The sequence below is a fragment of the Pavona decussata genome, unplaced genomic scaffold (assembly GCF_977016875.1).
Source record: "Pavona decussata unplaced genomic scaffold, jaPavDecu1.1 SCAFFOLD_174, whole genome shotgun sequence".
Classification (NCBI taxonomy): domain Eukaryota; kingdom Metazoa; phylum Cnidaria; class Anthozoa; order Scleractinia; family Agariciidae; genus Pavona; species Pavona decussata.
This window is the reverse complement of record NW_028145585.1, coordinates 879543-900130: the sequence shown is the minus strand read 5'-3', so window position 1 is coordinate 900130 and position 20588 is coordinate 879543. Positions and strand designations below refer to the sequence as shown.

Genomic DNA, 20588 nt, shown 5'->3' with positions numbered 1-20588 from the left:
TTGGATAAATATTATCTTTCCTCCAGTAGATGCCAAACAGGTGTATCTAATCTTTCTATTCAGGTTTCCGGCGAGGACTAGACTTGTATACAACATATATATTTTTGTATTGTAAGGGAAAATAGCAAACTATTGCAACATCTAAAGAAATGGGAAAAGTTAATACAGTCACAGGCTTTGTGTGAGCGAATTGTGTTCTCTTTTGTAATTTATTTTTTGTAATTTATTTCCTATTGTGGTTTATACTTTATTTTATGTACTAGTATTACTTTTTTCCCTTTCTGTAATTGCAAAAATTGGACTCTTGAATATTTAATAAACGATAAAATTAAATATAAAAAAGACATGGTTAATCCAATTTGAAGATTACTTAAATGTGGAATTTCGTCCAGTGAAACTCTTTTGAGAAAACAAGAGATTTTCGCTTGAGACGTCAGAATTTTTAGCGAGAGTACAAGCAATGTAGCATTGCACAATAGTCGACCAGGCCGGATTCAGGCAAACCCTGTGAGAACGCGAGAGATTTTCGCGAGCACACAAGACTGATGTGATTAGTGAGAGCGTATGAAAAATTTTGCTAGAGTGCACTGATCGGCAGGGATTTTGAGTACGTAAAAGTATAGCGTATGATAAATTTTGGGAGAGTGTACTGATTGACAAAGATATTGAGTAAGGGACACACCCTCAACTAATGTTCGCCGGCTAGCCCACTGGTCCAAGCTCTCTGATATATATAAAGTTAGACTAGCCACCCTTATATTTAAGATAAATTTTTAGTTAGCACCACCATGTATGGAATTCATAACAAAGAGTCGCTCAACCACACATAACTTCAGAAAGGCGAATAATTTAGCCATTCCTTTTTCTAATAGCTACTATATGAAAAACTCTATCGCGTACCAAGTTGCCGTCATCTGGAATCTCCTCTCACCGCTTGCAAATGGCACAGGAATCAAGGCCTTCACGAAGAAGGCTTGACAATCATCTGATCTTAGAGAACTAAATTTTTCAGCCGAGTCGCCTTCCACCATACAACATATAGACACAGATTTTGTATACTTGTGAATAGATTTTATATTTATCTGAGATATGGATCAAGTTGTAGAGCGAGGGTCAGGAAATTTTGAAATTTTGAAATTTTTTTAGTTTTGTATGTTCATCTTTTTCCTTTTAGAAAGGCCCCATAAGCTTTCTAGCCTTAATATATTTCCACCGTGGATAAATAAAGTTTTTATGTCTTATAACCAGCTCATGACAGGAAGAGCGAGCAGAGAGACCAGGTATTTCAGAGCGCAAGAGATTATGCGCAAGTGCATCAAAATACTAATTTTTAGAGCGCACGAGATTTGGTGAGGGCGCATGATTTATAAAAGATTTTTTAAGGAAGTTACAGTGTGTGAAAGCAGCTTGTGAAAGTTTACCGAGGGTCTTAACTCTTTGAGAACGGAGGAGAGTATATGAGTATGACAATGGGTAAGAGCGCTTAAGTCTCAACAAGGATTTCGTTAGCGTAATTCTAATCTCTAGTTTTATTTATTTATTTTTAAGTTTTGAAACATGAGCAGGTTCACGACAGCAAGAAAATAACGGCGCGTGCACGATTGCAGGTCAAACTAGACTGTTTCTCTATTCAACCGCATCAATCAACGTCTGCCGATTTATAAAAGAGCTAAATATAATAAACTAATATCCGCCAGTACTTTTGCAGAACGTGTGTACATTGATTTATTTCAGTATATCCTCTACATTGCTTAAATATATAGTGGCCCAACAGTGATCTTCAATAAATCCGTTGGCATTGCAGTCTTTTTTGTAGGGTGGATTTATTTCTTAAATGCTATTACATACTTTTCTAAACGAAATGATACAATATATAATTTAACCCTTTTAGAAGAGAAAACTGAAAAATTTCCGCGGGGCGTTTCGCCTGATAAAGTTCATGGCAATATTCCCGTAATTCCTCCTTTAGTAGTGTTCCTTAGTATTGTAGCTCCAACAATAATCTCTTATAACGTCGCTAACGTTGGAATCATTTTTGTTGCCGGTGGATTTGTTTCTTAAACGCTAATAAATACCTTGCTAAATCGAAATGAAACAATATGAAAGTTAACCCTAACCTTTTAGATGGAAAGACTGAAAATATCCTCGGGCTGTTTCGCCTGATAAAGTTCATTGCAAGATACTGAGTTATTTAGTCCTGCGGATTGATCAGGCGTATTTCTCGTCAGTAATTCCGTTTTTAGTAAGAAAATCATTTGATAAGAAGGCGCACAGTGTATGAGGTATAATTCTTAGGTCTCTAATCAGCCGAGTAGCAAATTGCTCACTTAACTTTACGTGGTTCTTGCTTTTACAAATTAAATTGAACTTTGATGCTCTTTGCAAATTAAATTAAACTTTAATCTAAGGTGGTCCTTTTACTCGGCTACATTTCACCGAAATTTTACGATGGGGAGCAGCAATTTTCATATGTTCCTCCAGAGCATTTTAAGAGCAGTTGTTTTTGATAATTTTACCTAATAGAGGAACAATAATGAAAAGACATTTGTCAATTTAGAATGTTCGATAAGTGCCTGATACTTGCACTTATCATATAAGATGACGGAATCAGTAAATATCAGTTAATGATGGTGAGAGGATTTTAGCCTAATTGTAGCATTGTTATTTATTATGGCTTCAACTGAACGACAACCTACGCACTGTGAATTAAATAAAACGGGAAGTTTTCGACAGAAAGTTCCGATTTGTCTTTGCTTGAAAACAGAACAACAACTTAATTTAAAGGACACGTACCACCGTGTATTTTTCGAAAGGGTAGATTAAACTGATACGGCTTGGAACCAAAATGTTGATGAGCAAAAATAATTAAAGTTTACGACAGAGAGGATATTACACGGGGGGCGCGAAGATATGAATTTTATTTTAGAGTGTATTGTTTTTAACACGAAGAAAGAAAACTTCTTATCTTGAGGCCACCCGGTAATTTTCTTTTTGTTAGATGGACAAAAAATTCAAAGTTACGAGACTATTAACTTTATTCTCCAAAAAGAAAGCACACAGCAATAAATTTTCGACTCTTTATTAAAATTAGCAATGAAAGGCAAAATCCCGCCATTTGAGCACTATAAAAAGAAGGCGAATTTTTCACTGACTCACGGTCTGCAAAAACATCCATGAAAAATACAAGAAACGACGTCATCAACATCCTCACTAGTTGCGGATGTAGTCTCGTATGAATTTAAGAGCAGTTCATTTTCAATTCCAGCAAAACACTCGTGACTATATTATACAAACAGTTTTTGTTTACAAATGATTAATTGTAACCGTTTTATTTTTCTATACTTGTCTATTGTTCTCTATTTGTAGGACAATCTCTAAGATTTTTTTTATCCAGTGAAGAAATTACGTAACTGGCCATTAAACCCAAGTATAAATATGGATCAACTGCATGTATACTTCTTATTAATGATGTCTATGTATTTTCTACTTTTAAATAATTGTAATTTTTAAATCATTTGTAAGTTTTTAAAATATAACGTTTTTTTTTTTTCTCAATCTACAGGGCCCCACTGAATATGACTTTCGTGACGTGGACTCCCTGTATAAAGATTGTTATTATTATTATATCCAAACGAACAATAATACTAAATTCAACTTCCCTAAAGAGCTTTCAGATAGAATTTCATCAGGCAATTAAAGATTAACAATTAAAGAAGCTGTTCATTTATCCCACGTCAACATTCACTGAAAAACTCTGTTTTTTTTTTTTTTAATTACTCGTCCACGAGCAAAATTCACACCCAGACGTTGTTATACCGTTGAAAGCTTTTAAACAAACTGAGAAGCATTTCAACGTAGGTAATAATTTGCTTCCATTTACGGTAATCACTATCATAATCATAGCTTATCGTTTGTTTTCATATCATAAACATAACGGTGATTTATAACATCACGTCGTGTTCTCGTACACAAGCCCTAGCTTTCGAAAAACTAATAATAAAGTGCGACAGTTCAAATTATAGCTGTTCAAAGGAAAATTTCCCGTTCCGCTGATATGCGTCAAACGCCATTGTTTGTGTTACTATAGCGAGCAAAATAAACTTAAATGTTATCGTATTCTTTTAATAAAAACGTTTTGCGCCCCGGTTTCGACCAACTCTTCCTGTTTTTTAAGAAAACTTGTGATGGTGGGCGGCGTAAACCACCTTATGCGCATGCCAGGCTTATCAATCAGGTCAAGTTTCTCTTATAAAAGGACATAAATGAACGATGTGACAGTTAACAGCGCCCAAAAGTTTATAGCTTCCCGCTAGATTGCAGAGAAAATGCTTTTCTTGAGGGCAATGGTCATTTTTTTGTTGTTCCACCATGGAATGTGCTCTGATTTTCACGGACGAGAAACAGGTGTGTTGATCCGTTAGGAACAGAAAAAGCTCTTTAAAGTAGTTTTTGCGTTTCCCATATCATCTAAGAAATTTTTGAATTGATATTTTTGCCAAACACAGCTTCTCATGTACGGATTCGTTTAACTGAAGGGTTACACTTAGGGTAAAGCGGTTCTGTGGGGAACAGAGCCTGGTTGTTCCAAAGCCGATTAACGCCCATGTACGATTAAAAGTTAACCGAGGTTTTTATCGCGCTCTTCAAAAGTAGTTTAGTTAAAGTTAATTTCGAGGTAAAGGTAAGCAAAAGTCTGAGCCAAAACTAAGGGGCAAAAATTTTTTGGAAGAATCTTTAGCGATTAGTAATTAAACTCGAATAAAAGTTCACGTTAATCAAGGATTAGCTCAAACGGGCTTTGAACAACTGAGCACAGAATGTTATAATTTTCATGCTAACAGTTTACTTTCACCAAACACCATGTATTTCAGAAAAGGCTACTTCAAAGTGAAATGTCTGAATATCTCAAGCAAGGAAACGAAATAATTCCTTACGAAGAGAGTTTTCTCCGAAACAATTTGTTAAAAGCTCGTACATGGTTGAAGTTTAAGTTAAAAACGTAAATGGGCCAACGTAGTTTTCAACCTATAAACATTAGCTTGGGGATTTCTCAAAGGTTTTTGAATGAAAAACTAACCTCTTAATTTTCTGTCTTTGTTGTAGATTCTTTAAAAGAAAGAGGAGAGGACGACAAGACAAACAAGTTAAAAACATCGGTTCGTGGCTGTAACTCGCATTCTTCTCGAAACAGACCACAAGAAGCTTCTCTTCTCAGTTCAAGAGACGCGCCCTTTCAGACGGCTTCTTCTAGTCAAACGGCGGCAACTCTAAGGAATACAATTCCAAGTTCAGAATCTGACGAAATATTGCGTTCCAAGAGGGGTGGTATTATTGGTCCCGACCATAGAATTTACATAAAGCCTTCAGTGACTCAAGTTATGCCTTTCAAAGCCGTTGTCAAGATTAAGCTTGGCGCAGACCCAGGTTCATGTTCAGGAATTCTGATTGGTCCACGCCACGTGCTGAGCGCTGCCCACTGCTTTCACGACGGGCGGAGGTTCATAAGCGCGAAGCGTACGTTGAATGTCGGCGTTCTTCAGCCAAATCAGCGCTTCACTTGGTACCGTGTCAAGAAAGTCTTTCTACCGAGCAGTTGGAACAAAACCGTATCAGGAGCCAATCGAACCATGAACCCAGACAATGATTACGCGGTGCTATCGCTTCAGCGGCCACACGGGCGGTCATTTCTTAAAATCAAGGCTTTCTCAATGAACAACCTCCGCCGTTTTACGACCATGCATTTTGCTTGCTTCCCAAACGACAAGCGTGCAAATACCATGTGGTATTCGTCGTGCCCAGTCGGCTGGCAGCCGACCAAAGGCACCTCCCGAAGCATAATCATGAATAAATGCGACGCGGCTGGAGGTTGTTCGGGAGCCGGTGTTTACATCATTAACCGTTTCCAAGGAGGTAATCGATACGCCATCGGGGTGTTAACCCTTTCGATCAAAAATCATTCGTTAAATGTCATAACGCGGTTGACTCCAAAAAAAGTTAAGCAAATATGCGGTTGGATTGGAGGACGGCAGGCATCGGGATGTAACACACACAAAATTTAAATTAAAAAACCGGCTCTTTAATAACATTTTAAGAGTAAGGAAGTAATTTTTACTGCATGATATTAAGAGAAAATGTATAACAATATGTTCTCCTAAGAACTTTTTTGTTAGTTGTTGCTAGAAGGTAAAGCCAAAATTAAAATCAAGCATGTTAAAGACCTATTTGTGCGAGTTGACATTGATATTGCGATCGGGTTCTCTGCTCCATTAATTAATAGTCAACCGGAGACCGTATTTGGTTCGGAGAAAAGAAGAAATAATAGTTATTTCCTAGGGTAATGAATAGGCCATAAAATAAACTGAACTGAATACTAGCCAGCTGTAAAAAAAATGATGTCCAACCTCTTTATCTCGCTTATGACTTTAAATTGATGTTTGAATATTGTACAGGGATGGATCATTAGCCCTTCGCCCAATCCCCAACTTGGAAGACCAAGAGCTGTATTCACTTAAATTTGACCTCATTTCCTCCTCATTGAACTAAACCTTGATTATTATTATTATTATTATTATTATTATTGTTATTATTATTATTATTATTATTATTATTATTATTATTATTATTAGTCACCTGGAACTGACCTCCCGGCAAGGTCGAACCTATCAAGGGTAGTAATCCCCAGGTTGTGTAGCTTCCAGAATCCTTAACCCTTTAAATCCTAGGTGTGTGGTATTTTTTTCAATGACTTTTTGGCAATAAATAGTCTGAGCCACTTAATTTCTCCATAAATGGAGATGAAATAAAAATATCTGCGGTCTTAAGAAACTGTGGGCTCAGGCTAAATTGTCACGTGATGCAAGTGACGGTTGTTGTTTGTTTCGAGCGAGTGCACGAGCACGAATCTGGTAAAATCATCGCTTTATAAGTGTTTTTCGAGCCATTTTCCTCTGCAGAAACCCCCATTCTGGCATCATCAAGCTGGAATGTGGGTAGAGGCAATCCTCTGAAAGAAAACAGAGGTGAGAGGTGATTTCATGCTGACTGAGTCGCCAAACATGCTGTGTAGCAGACATGGAGGCCCACGAGTGAAGTTGCCTCTCTGGCCGTTTTGTGGATGGATTCCAGGACCTGCCAAGGCTATTTGGGCGAGTTTGGAGTAGTAAAATATTCAATGGATTCGAAATTTTGCTGGTGGTACTGGGTGGCTCGACACTTATAAAAAAACTATGAAATGGAAAGAGCAGGAGTTCTACGCTCGCGCTATGGCTGAATTACCCAGAATTCTCTTCGGGCGTAAACGAGGCAACGTGAGATACGCAAGACTGGGTCTGATAAAATGGCTGAAGTATAGCCCTCGGAAAGCGTTGAGAGGAAAACTTCCAGTCAGATACCAAGGTCTGACCTTGAGGTTTGCTGTAAATATAGACTTTTCAATTTTGAACAAATTATTTGGATTAAAATTGACGATAAATAAGTGTAATTTTTGATGTTATTATTTGGCCGAACAATTGGCATTTAGGACTTTGTTGCCAAACGAACGGTGATATGCAGCGAAAATCGGGAGGCGTAGTCGATTTGCTGGGTTTGATGATGGAAATATACATCAGCTGGTGTCATTCACACATTATCATGACGTTGTAGCTTAAGTTAAACAAGAAGCAATTCATAGAAGCCAGAACGGTGTTTTCGACGCATATATGCGTTGTTAGTATGCGAAGGGTTAAGCTAGTATCTTACACCTCCCCTTCATTAGAACAGCGAAAAGGGAGAGAATAAGAGGAGAAAGGTGAGGCGACGCCAGCCCGGTCCCTAGGCATTCTCTCTTCCTTAGTTGTGCGCGCGAAGTCTGGGACGACCAGGCATAAACGTGCTTGAAACATTTATAGACTGGGAAGAGTCGAATCCAGTCCAACGCAAAAACCATGGACCAACCTTATTCCCAGGGATTTTTCCAGGGTGGACCATGGACTAGGCCAGGTAATCATAGGGTGTGTTTCAAAAAAGCCACAAACTGACGGTTGGAAATTTCAGACACTGGCGAAAACGTTTTGCATATGCCACCATAATAGACTAGAGTCGCGAAAAAAAATGAAAGGCATGCATAGAAACAAAAAATTCGCGGTGCACATGTGGTGACTGAATTAAGATTTTTGGCTTTGCGTTTCTGCTTTTAATAAATTTGGAAACTGCAGCTCATTTTTGCTCATATGGGCCTCACCATACGCCAAACTAAGAACTATGATTGATAAAAGCAAAGAAATCAGGATTAAACTAAACTTCTAATAGAGGTAATTCAATGCATTCATTGTGGCAAGTTTCCGATCCCAGCATTTATGACGACGTTCAATTTTAAGGACTTTTGATGATCCAATCGAAGTATGACTTGGCCCAAATGAAATTATTTCGCAATTCATACCATTATCTTTCCTAGCTAGACCTCTCGCTCTTCTCTGTTGTTGATGAATGGAGAAAGAAAACCTGAAAGAAGCCTTAGAACGTGACCAAGAGATCGACGCAAAAAAGTCTAAGAGATCGAAGGCAAAAAGTTCAAGTAAATTACTATACTCTAAAAATCCCAACAGATGCACAAAACGCGTTCGACCAATCAGAACACGCAACAATTACAAGAAAATACCGCGTCAAGTCTAGAGAAAACGTCTGCGAACAAAAACCATCGATTTACTTTTAACTGGTAAAGCGAGAGCTTTCATTTAATTTTAACAGTCAGGCACGGACGTAGCAAATAAAAACAAAAGCGCAAAATTTCTTTAGTCACCCAATTGAAAACTGTATATTTTTTAACAGTACGGAGTTTAGTCTTATCACGAAAATATGAACAGGAGAGCCATTGGAACCCTGTTGATGTTTACATAACAGGAAAGGGTCACATTCAGTATGAACCAAGCCTTTATTGAACTATACAATGACTTGAAAAGCTGATACTCACAATAGAAACGGGCCCACTGGCTATTCGATTGGTCTTTTTAATCTGAATGGGATAACAACAGGGATCCAAAAAGGTGCTGAAAATTAGGGGATGACTGGACCTAAGACTGATTGGGTAAAATGTTAAAAGTGTTTAATTTTATTTAACAGAGTATTCGTATGGCGGGGAGTCCAGAGTATTTGGAAGTCATGATAAAGCAAGATCGTTGTGCATCACAAATTTCCCTTCATTATAAGTTGCATACTGTACATCATCCCATAGCTGAATTCAGAGTAATGATCTAATCCTCTTGCTCCGGCGCTAGTTCTACCACACGACCAAAGGAAAGGTACTGGAGGCACCAGGCGTTCCTTAATTTATCAAGGAGAAATTTCCACAAACATCAGATGTTTGAATTTGAAATAAAATACTTTGGATTGGATTATTACATAGAGGTGAGCGAGCCAAGATGCGTGGACTATGTCCAAATCACCACGAGACAAATCAGATATCAATTCAGTCGCCTTACGGTAGAGTTTAGATAAGAGTACGTTGTGAAAATCACTTTATAGTTAACAAAAAAAAAAGCTTTGCCTGGTGAATGACCGATAATTTAAAGCGTCATTATTAACTTCCAAAAACTATGGTATTGTTTTCAACTTTTTCTTATCTGTTTCATGTCAAAAACGAACCTTACAGTTGTAACGGTAACTGTGTAGAAAAAAAGGTACTAGTACGACTACATTAGCTGTTGAAATTTACAGACGTCAAGAAGAAAAAGGGCCATGACAAGGAAGCAAAAACAACAAAAAACAAAACAAAAAAATTCAACTCTGGTAACTCTGGTACCTCCCTTTTTATTTCAATTTTTCAGCTGAAGATAGCCGTCATTGACAAACTAGACGTTATGTTCACCAACCGAACATCACAGAAGCCTGGGTATGTACCTCACCAACATTTCTAGTCCCCTTAACTAAATCAGTTATGTTAGTTCAGCTATGTATGGAATATCGTTTTTCCAATTTTACAGGCCCCTGTGGCTGCCACCAACATTTTACATCAATCTTCCACCTTCAATGGACCCGTACGGCTTGGAAGGGAAATGGTAAGTCTATAATTATTGAGCTAGCCGTAGCCACCACTTTCCTTTTCGCAGAGTTTCTCGGTGTTGCTTATGCTATTTTAGGTAACCTATAGGTTGTCTTTAAAACTAATACAATTGTTTCTTTCTGTATAATGGAGGTCCTCAGAACACGACGCTCAGAATCAATTTTGGTGATGTGCCATGGTCATGCGATGGAACAGCACAAGATATGGTTGCCGTCATGTTGCCAGGGGAGGACAAGGCAACCAAACGGAAACCAATTTTTTTCCCGCTATGGCAGCATACTCGCCGACAAAGATCGGGAACTGATAACTGATTTAGCTCTCGATATTTCTAAAGAACTTTCTAGGGTTTTAGAAGAGGAACGATGAGCCGACTTAATACTCAAAAAACAAAAGCAATATAGCGCATTTTCTATTTGGTTAGATTCATTTCAATGCAACTGGAAGTTGATTAGAACCACTAATTTCTCGCACAACGGCGTTATCATTACTATTTGTTTTGCGTTTCATAAGACTTTCATAAGATCGGCAAGTTAAATCAATCATTATGAATGGCGTTGTAGAAGTTAGACTCGACAAGGTGCCTATACTGGGCATTTACGCGTGATGCTTAATGTGGCCTCATTGATTCCCATTTCGTGCTTCTCAGATTTATAAAACTATCCTAGCTAATGGAATAGTTTGAGTCACAAAGATAGGGTTATGTTGTTTCCCTTGTGTTACGCCTCTTATCGTTGTACCGGAAATTCCATTACTGCGTGATATTTTATCGTTGTGTTACTAGAAATCATACCGCAAATTACTTTCTCATAACGTCATGCTTAGCAGTGACCTTTCCTTAGCGCATTGTGGTTCTAAAACTGTCAAACAAAGCACGATTCCTTCGCAGAAACTCTCCAATTTCCACCGTTTAAAATGTCCAGTGCTTCTTAGAAGTTATTCTTTCGATTTACCACTTCAAAATGGTTAATTTGTCGTTTGAAAACGGCACACTTGTGTCTACAACATGTTAACAATATGGCGCCACAGTTTAATCCGGTTTTGATGAATAAAACAAATGATGCTTTGACGTCACACAAGTAGGGGTGAGTGGGTCCCATCTCTCGCGATATAAGCGACAAGAATGGATTTTGATTGGCCTGCTTTTGTTGAAGACAATCAGAACAATACATTACGAGTAGGAGAGGGGAGAGTTTAATGAATAAATTAATGTACAGATTTGTGGCTACGACGGAGAAAAAAAAAAGAAATCAACCCGTTTTTAGACACGGTATGCCCCTTCAGGGCATCCCGCGTAAAAAGATACCCGACCTAAACCTAGACACGGCCTGCCCTGCGGGCATCCCGCGTAAAAAAAGAAATCTACCCGTTTTTAGACACGAAATGCCCTTCAGGGCTTCCCGCGTAATAAGACAAAATGAAACAGTAGCAAAATAACGTGACAAATTGTCTGATCAGTCTGCTTGTCAGTTCCTATGTGTCTTCCAGTTTTTAAAGTTTTCTACCTACTATACCCCAAGCTTTTGCTGATAGGACTTAAATTCTGTAGTTTTAATTTTAGTCAGAAACTATGACAAATGAACGAAAGGTTTCGTTAGTTTGAATTTGTTACAGTTAGATTTAAGAAATAAAACAACGTTTTGTAGCAGTAAAATGTCTGCTCTAGTCTTTGTATCGCAAGCCCGCGTAAAAATATGTGCACTGACGTTTTTTTTCTTCTATTAATCAAACTATTAAATGGCGTTGAGCTGTGGTTCAGTTTAGTTTCTTAACTGAATATCATCCTCAATAGAAAAAACCGTCAGCTTATAGTAGCTGTCGTGACCCATGGCGAGAAGGTCATCAATTCCGGAACATCATAATTTGTCATAATTTATGCGCCGTACTGTTTTCGGCACGGTACTTGATTCGGCACTTAAAGTACATGGTTTGCGTGTGACAATTGGCAAGAGCGCTAAAGTCTTGCCGTGACAAGGATCGTTTTAATAGCGCAACAGAAGATTGAAGCATGTAATTCTAATCACTTGTTTTGTGAAACTGTGAGCAGGTTCACGACAGCAACAAAATAACGGCGCGTGCACGATTGCACGTCAAACTAGACTGTTTCTCTATTCACCCGCTTCAATCAACGTCAACCGATTGATAAAAGAGCTAACAATAATAAACTTATATCCGGCGGTACTTTTGCAGAACATGTGTACATTGATTTATTTCAGTATATCCACCTCGTTGTCTCGGCATATTTTGGCTCCAACAGTAATCTTCAATAAACACATGATTGAAATTTTATCCAAACATTGAAGGCTATTAAAAAGATCAGTAAACATGTGGAAATAGAGAAGTCTGCTTTTTACAGCTAGGAAGAATCCAAATTGTTGAAACTTTTGCTTTATGTACAGGGCTTCAGTAATAGCTACTTATAAATATGGTTTTAGTTAAGGAAGTGAACGCGTTTTTGTAAGGTTTCATCTGGATCAAAATCTGGAACGGGAAGGATAAAGTTAAACGCTAGGTCTTGAAATCAGACGGAAAAAAAGGAGGATTGAAAATTCTGGATATTGAGTCCATAATTAAAGTAAAGCGAGTAGCCTTTCTAAAATTATTTTCTTAGAGGGGTAAAAAATTCCCTGGAAAACGATTTTGAACAAATTGTTATCACCAATTGGCGGATGTTTTGTCTTGTATTGCAATCTTGATATCTCAAAGCTTGAGATTTAGTTACCAGCATACTACAACTGGGGAGTGTCTCAATGCGTGGTCGGATTTAAACGGGAAAAAGCCGAGTTCACCTCAAGAAGTTCAGGAGGTCCTAAATGAGACAATCTGGAATAACAAACTTCTTTGTGTAGACAAAAGGTGTTCGTACAGAAAGGATTTTACTGACCTCGACTTTCTGAGAATAGGTGATTTAGTCTTACTAGATTTTCTCTCACTTCTATTATCCCCAGAGCAAAGATTAATACTTATTTAATTCAATCCCGTCTGAAGGGCGTGCACTTGCTTAAGCTTCCAGTAATATACCATTTAGTGCTCCCATTCCGAGCACTCCGACAATCAAGACAGACAGCGGCAATTTAACTCCAATTTCCGATGTCTCTTCGAAACATTTATTAATTTTTCCTTGAGAAAAAACGGATCCCATCCACCGCTAAACAAAGTTTAAAAATAAGTATTCAGATACAATTGTTGATTTGGAAAAGATTTCGCCTTAGCTTTTAACGCTACATTAGAATCAAATCTTAGGGAATTTCAATATAAAGATACTAAATTTAATATTGTTTACACCAATGAAAAGTTATTTCGGCAAGCTCCCTCCGCCCAACTGACTCTCCATCTTGTACTTTCTGCCAAGAGAACATAGAATCCATCGAGCATTTACTTTTCACGAGCAACTGAGTATCTTCTGAAGCTGGAAACACGTTTTGTTCTGGTTAAGGAATAATGGAATCCAAATCAATGCGCTAAAATAGACATATTTGATAATTTGAAAAATTTGATGCTACGGATCATTTCATTGTGATCAATCACATGCTATACAATTGGATAAACATTAGCTTTCCCCCCAAACATGCCAAACAGGTGTATCTAATCTTTCTATTCAGGTTTCGCGAGGACTAGACTTGTAAACAACATATATATTTTTATATTGCAAGGCAAAATAACAAACTATTGCAACATCTAAAGAAATGGGAAAAGTTAATCCACATATTTCTATAACATTAAGTGACGACCCTGGAAGCTAGTTATACAGTTACAGGTTTTGTGTCAGCGAATTGTGTTCTCTCCTGTTATTTATTTCCTACTGTTGCTTTTTGACTTTATTTTATGTAATAGTACTACCTCTTTTTCCCCTTTTTTGTAATTGTAAAAATTGTACTCTTAAATATATGATAATCAATAAAATTTTAACAAAAAAATGACTTTAAATCCAATTTTAAGATCACTTAAACTAAATGAATATTTCGCCCACACCTTGGAGAAAACAAGAGATATTCGCGTATAGTAAGACTTCAGAATATTGACGAGAGTACAAGCAATGCAGCCGAATGCATAGTACACTAGTTGACGAGGATTCAAACCCTGTGAGAACGCAATAGATTTTGCCGCGGCACACAAGGTAGCGGCTATCGCGTATAAAAAAAATTTGCTAAAGTGTATAGGGGTTGACAAGGATTTTGAGTACGCAACGCCGGAATAGCAGACAGTATAACCAGCTCATGACAGAGTGCGCACGCGGAGAGACCAGGTATTTGACAGTGCACGAGATTTTGCGCAAGTGAATTATATAAAAATACTAAGTTTTAGAAAGAGTACATGGGATTTGGTGAGGGCGCATGGGAGTTATATATAAAAGATTTTGTAAGAAAGTTACAACGAGTGTAAGCAGCTCGTGAAAGTTGACCGCATGTGTGTGAGAGTGGGTAAGAGCGCTTAAGTCTTGACAAGGATTTTGTTAGTCCTTTTCTAATCTCTTGGGGTTTTTTTCTTGAAACGTGAGCAGATTCACAACAGCAAGAAAGTAACGGCGCGTGCACGATTGCACGTCAAACCAGACTGTTTCTCTATTCACCTGCATCAATCAACGTCAACCGATTTATAAAAGAGATAAATATAATGAACCCATATCCGGCGGTTCTTTTGCAGAGCATGTGTACATTGATTTATTTCAGTATATCCATCCAATTGCCTAAGTATATGGTGGCCCCAAAAGTAATCTCCAATAAATTTGTTGGCGTTGGAATCATTTCTGTCGGGTGGATTTATTTCTTAAACGCTGTTATATACCTTTCTAAACGAAATAATGCAATATATAATTTAACCCTTTTAGATGAAAAAACTGAAAATATCCTCGGGGTGTTTCGCCTGATAAATTTCATGGCAATATTTAGTCTTTGCGGATTGATCAGACCTATTTCTCGTAATTCCTCCTTTAGTAGTGTTCCTCAGTATTGTAGCTCCAACAGTAATCTCTTATAACCTCGCTAGCGTTGGAATCATTTTTGTTGCCGATGGATTTATTTCTTAAACGTTAATAAATACCTTACTAAATCGAAATGGAACAATATGAAAGCCGTGTTAACCCTTTTAGATGGAAAGACTGAAAATATCCTCGGGCTGTTTCGCATGATAAAGTTCATTGCAAGATACTGACTTATTTAGTCTCTACGGATTGTTAAGGCCTATTTCTCGTCAGTAATTCCGTTTTTAGTACGAAAATCATTTGATAAGAAGGCGTGCAGTCTATGAGGTATAATTCTTAGGTCTCTAATCACGCCGAGCAGCAAATTATTCACTTAACTTTACATGGTTCTTGTTAATAAGTGCTCCAGCTTTTACAAATTGAATTGAACTTTAATGCTCTTTGCAAATTGAATTGAACTTTATTGTTAAAGTGGGTCAGGTGCTGTGCACTTTTCCCTGAGCCACACTATAACTGAATCAAAAGTTCGACGTTTGAACCGGGCCTAAGGTGGTACTTTTAATCGGCTACATTTCACTGAAATTTTACGATGGGGACAGCAATTTTCACATGTTCCTCCATAGCATTTTAAGAGCAGTTTGGTTGTTTTTCGTAATTTTACCTAATACAAGAACAATAATGAAAAGACATTTATCAATTTAGAATGTTGGATAAGTGCCTGATACTTGCACTTGTCATGTAAGATGATGGAATCAGTAAATATCAGTTAATGATGGTGAGAGGATTTTGCAGGGAAAACTAGTTCAGTTTCAGCCTAATTGTAACATTGTTATATATTATGGCTTCAACTGAACGACCACCTACGCAATGTGAATTTAAAAAAAACGGGAAATTTTCCCCAGTAAGTTCCGATTTGTCTTTGCTTAAAAACAGAACAACAACTTTATTTAAAGGACACGTACCTCCGTTTATTTTTGGAAAGAGTACATTAAAGTGACACGGCTCGGAACCAAAATGTTGATGAGCAAAAGTAATTAAAGTTTATGATAGAGAGGATATTACACGGCGGCGCGAAGATATGAATTTTATTTTCGAGTGTGTTGTTTTTAACACGAGAAAGAAATCTTCATATCTTGAAGCCACCCGGTAATTTTCTTTTTATTACATGGACAAAAAATTCAAAGTTACGAGACTTTTAATTTTATTCTCCAAAAAGTAAGCCCGACGGCTAATCTTATAATTACACAGCTATCCATCACACAGCATACAACAATAAATTTTCAAATCTTTTTTAAAATCGGCAATGAAAGACAAGATCCCGCGATTTGAGCACTATAAAAAGAAAGCGAATCTATTGCTAGCCATTTTTCACCGACTGTTTCCACAAACAACCAAGAAAAAGCGGGAAATGACGTCATCAACATCCCAACCAGTCCCGGATGTAGTCTCGTATGAATTTACGAGTAGTTCATTTTTCAGTAAAACACTCGTCACGGTCTATATAATAAAAACAGTTTTTGTTTATAAATTATTGTACGTGGCCGTTTCATTTTTCGTTTCTTGTCTATTGGTCTCTATTTGTGGGACAATCTGTAAGTTTCTTTTTATCCAGTGAAGAAATTACGTGAACGGCCATTAAACCTAAGTATAAATGTGGATTAACAATAGATCGTAAACGTGCAGTTTGTAAACTATTTTCCCATTAAAACAATATCCAAACGAGCAATAATACAACTAAGTTAAACTTCACTAAAGAGCTCTCAAATAGAATTACATCAGATCCAGCCACATAACAATTAAAGATGCTAACTATTTATCTCATGACAACCTTCACACTGAAAAACTCTGGGGTTTTTTTATTACTCGAGCAAATTCACACCCTGATGTTGTTATACCATGTCTCTTAATCTCTTTGAAAGCTTTTAAACAAACTGAGAAGCATTTCAACGAAGGTAGTGATTTGCTTCCATTTACGGTAATCACTATAAACATAATAGCTTTCCAAAAAAAACTTATCGTTTGATTACATGTCATAAACATAACGATGATTTATAACACCAAGTTCGTGTTTTCCTACATAAGCTCCAGCTTTCGAAAAACTAATAATAAAATGTGACAGTTCAAATTAAAGCTGTTAGGAATAATTCAATAAACTCGAATGTTATTATATTTTTTTAATAATAATAAAAACTTTTGCGACCCGGTTTCTACCCACTCTTCCTGTTTTTTGAAAAAATTGTGATGGTGGGCAGCGTAAACCACCTTATGCGCATGCCAGGCTTACCAATCAGGTCAAGTTTTTCTTATAAAAGAACATAAGTGAACGATGTGACAGTTAACAGCGCCCAAAAGTTTACAGCTTCCCGACAGCTTGCACTAGAGAAAATGCTTTTCTTGAGGGTAACCGTCATTTTTTTGTTCTTCCACCATGGAATGTGCTCTGATTTTCACGGACGAGAAACAGGTGTGTTGATCCGTTAGGAACAGAAAAAGCTCTTTAAAGTAGTTTTTGCGTTTCCCATATCATCTAAGAAATTTTTGAATTGATATTTTTGCCAAACACAGCTTCTCATGTACGGATTCGTTTAACTGAAGGGTTACACTTAGGGTAAAGCGGTTTTGTGGGGAACAGGGCCTGGTTGTTGCAAAGCCGATTAACGCCCATGTACGATTAAAAGTTAACCGAGGTTTTTATCGCGCTCTTCAAAAGTAGTTTAGTTTAAAGTTAATTTCGAGGTAAACGTAAAGAAAAGTCTGAGCCAAAACTAAGGGGCAAAAATTTTTTGGAAGAATCTTTAAATAGCGATTAGTAATTAAACTCGAATAAAAGTTCACGTTAATCCAGGATTAGCTCAAACGGGCTTTGAACAACTGGGCACAGAATGTTATAATATTCATGCTAACAGTTTACTTTCATTACACACCATTTATTTCAGAAAAGGCTACCGACCTCAAAGTGAAATGTCTGAATATCTCAAGCAAGGAAACGAAATAATTCCTTACGAAGAGAGTTTTCTCCGAAACAATTTGTTAAATGCTCGTACATGGTTGAAGTTTAAGTTAAAAACGTAAATGGCCCAACGTAGTTTTCAACCTATAAATATTAGCTTGGGGATTTCTCAAAGGTTTTTGATGAAAAACTAACCTCTTAATTTTCTGTCTTTGTTGTAGATTTTTTAAAAGAAAGAGGAGAGGACGACAAGACGAACAAGTTAAAAACATCGGTTCGTGGTTGTAACTCGCATTCTTCTCGAAACAGACCACAAGAAGCTTCTCTTCTCAGTTCAAGAGACGCGCCCTTTCAGACGGCTTCTTCTAGTCAAACGGCGGCAACTCTGAGGAATAGAATTCCAAGTTCAGAATCTGACGAAATATTGCATTCCAAGAGGGGTGGTATTATTGGTCCCGACCATAGAATTTACATAAAGCCTTCAGTGACTCAAGTTATGCCTTTCAAAGCCGTTGTCAAGATTAAGCTTGGCGCAGACCCAGGTTCATGTTCAGGAATTCTGATTGGTCCACGCCACGTGCTAACCGCTGCCCACTGCTTTCACGACGGGCGGAGGTTCTTAAGCGCGAAGCGTACGTTGAATGTCGGCGTTCTTCAGCCAAATCAGCGCTTCACTTGGTACCGTGTCAAGAAAGTCTTTCTACCGAGCAGTTGGAACAAAACCGTATCAGGAGCCAATCGAACCATGAACCCAGACAATGATTACGCGGTGCTATCGCTTCAGCGGCCACACGGGCGGTCATTTCTTAAAATCAAGGCTTTCTCAATGAACAACCTCCGCCGTTTTACGACCATGCATTTTGCTTGCTTCCCAAACGACAAGCGTGCAAATACGATGTGGTATTCGTCGTGCCCAGTCGGCTGGCAGCCGACCAAAGGCACCTCCCGAAGCATAATCATGAATAAATGCGATGCGGCTGGAGGTTGTTCGGGAGCCGGTGTTTACATCATTAACCGTTTCCAAGGAGGTAATCGATACGCCATCGGGGTGTTAACCCTTTCGATCAAAAATCATTCGTTAAATGTCGTAACGCGGTTGACTCCAAAAAAAGTTAAGCAAATATGCGGTTGGATTGGAGGACGGCAGGCATCGGGATGTAACACACACAAAATTTAAATTAAAAAACCGGCTCTTTAATAACATTTTAAGAGCAAGGAAGTAATTTTTACTGCGTGAGATTAAGAGAAAATGTATTACAATATGTTCTCCTAAGAACTTTTTTGTTAGTTGTTGCTAGAAGGTAAAGCCAAAATTAAAATCAAGAATGTTAAAGACCTATTTGTGCGAATTGACAGTGATATTGCGATCGGGTTCCCTGCTCCATTAATAGTCAACCGGAGACCGTATTTGGTTCGGAGAAAAGAAGAAATAATAGTTATTTCCTAGGGTAATGAATAGGCCATAAAATAAACTGAACTGAATACTAGCCAGCTGTAAAAAAAATGATGTCCAACCTCTTTATCTCGCTTATGACTTTAAATTGATGTTTGAATATTGTACAGGGATGGATCATTAGCCCTTCGCCCAATCCCCAACTTGGAAGACCAAGAGCTGTATTCACTTAAATTTGACCTCATTTCCTCCTCATTGAACTAAACCTTGATTATTATTATTATTATTATTATTATTATTATTATTATTATTATTATTATTATCATTATCATTATCATTATCATTATCATTATCATTATCATTATCATTATTATTATTATTATTATTATTATTATTATTATTATTATTATTAACATTATTATTATTATTATTATTATTATTATTATTATTATTATTATTCTGTTATTATTATTCACCTGGAACTGACCTCCCGGCAAGGTCGAACCTATCAAGGGTAGTAATCCCCAGGTTGTGTAGCTACCAGAATCCTTAAGCTAGTATCTTACACCTCCCCTTCATTAGAACAGCGAAAAGGGAGAGAATAAGAGGGGAAAGGTGAGGCGACGCCAGCCCGGTCCCTAGGCATTCTCTCTTCCTTAGTTGTGCGCGCGAAGTCTGGGACGACCAGGCATAAACGTGCTGGAAACAATTATAGACTGGGAAGAGTCGAATCCAGTCCAACGCAAAAACCATGGACCAACCTTATTCCCAGGGATTTTTCCAGGGTGGACCATGGACTAGGCCAGGTAATCATGGGGTGTGTTTCAAAAAAGCCACAAACTGACGGTTGGAAATTTCAGACACTGGCGAAAACGTTTTGCATATGCCACCATAATAGACTAGAGTCGCGAAAAAAAATGAAAGGCATGCATAGAAACAAAAAATACGCGGTGCACATGTGGTGACTGAATTAAGATTTTTGGCTTTGCGTTTCTGCTTTTAATAAATTTGGAAACTGCAGCTCATTTTTGCTCATATGGGCCTCACCATACGCCAAACTAAGAACTATGATTGATAAAAGCAAAGAAATCAGGATTAAACTATACTTCTAATAGAGGTAATTCAATGCATTCATTGTGGCAAGTTTCCGATCTCAGCATTTATGACGACGTTCAATTTTAAGGACTTTTGATGATCCAATCGAAGTATGACTTGGCCCAAATGAAATTATTTCGCAATTCATACCATTATCTTTCCTAGCTAGACCTCTCGCTCTTCTCTGTTGTTGATG

The 20588-nt window shown here is 37.6% G+C and overlaps 3 protein-coding genes across 3 annotated transcripts in view; 2 read left to right on the top strand and 1 right to left on the bottom strand.

Moving 5' to 3' along the window:
- The window catches only part of LOC146463861 (small ribosomal subunit protein bS16m-like), a 167910-nt gene that overhangs the window by 79796 nt on the left and 67526 nt on the right, over positions 1-20588 (bottom strand). The gene's annotated exons all lie outside the window — the stretch shown is intronic.
- LOC146463867 (serine protease 23-like) lies at positions 4239-6221 on the top strand. Its single transcript, XM_085083986.1, has 2 exons — positions 4239-4404; positions 5104-6221. The coding sequence occupies exons 1-2, from the start codon at positions 4326-4328 to the stop codon at positions 6057-6059; spliced, it is 1035 nt and encodes a 344-aa protein (XP_084940112.1). The 5' UTR covers positions 4239-4325; the 3' UTR covers positions 6060-6221.
- On the top strand, positions 17348-19149 carry LOC146463866 (serine protease 23-like). The gene is made up of 2 exons (XM_085084000.1): positions 17348-17418; positions 18126-19149. The coding sequence occupies exons 1-2, from the start codon at positions 17388-17390 to the stop codon at positions 19079-19081; spliced, it is 987 nt and encodes a 328-aa protein (XP_084940126.1). The 5' UTR covers positions 17348-17387; the 3' UTR covers positions 19082-19149.

Coding starts and splice junctions, on each gene's coding strand:
- LOC146463867 (XM_085083986.1), top strand. CDS start 4,326: ATGCTTTTCTTGAGGGCAATGGTCATTTTTTTGTTGTTCCACCATGGA. Junction 4,405..5,103: donor TTTTCACGGACGAGAAACAG/GTGTGTTGATCC, acceptor TCTTTGTTGTAG/ATTCTTTAAAAGAAAGAGGA.
- LOC146463866 (XM_085084000.1), top strand. CDS start 17,388: ATGTGCTCTGATTTTCACGGACGAGAAACAG. Junction 17,419..18,125: donor TTTTCACGGACGAGAAACAG/GTGTGTTGATCC, acceptor TCTTTGTTGTAG/ATTTTTTAAAAGAAAGAGGA.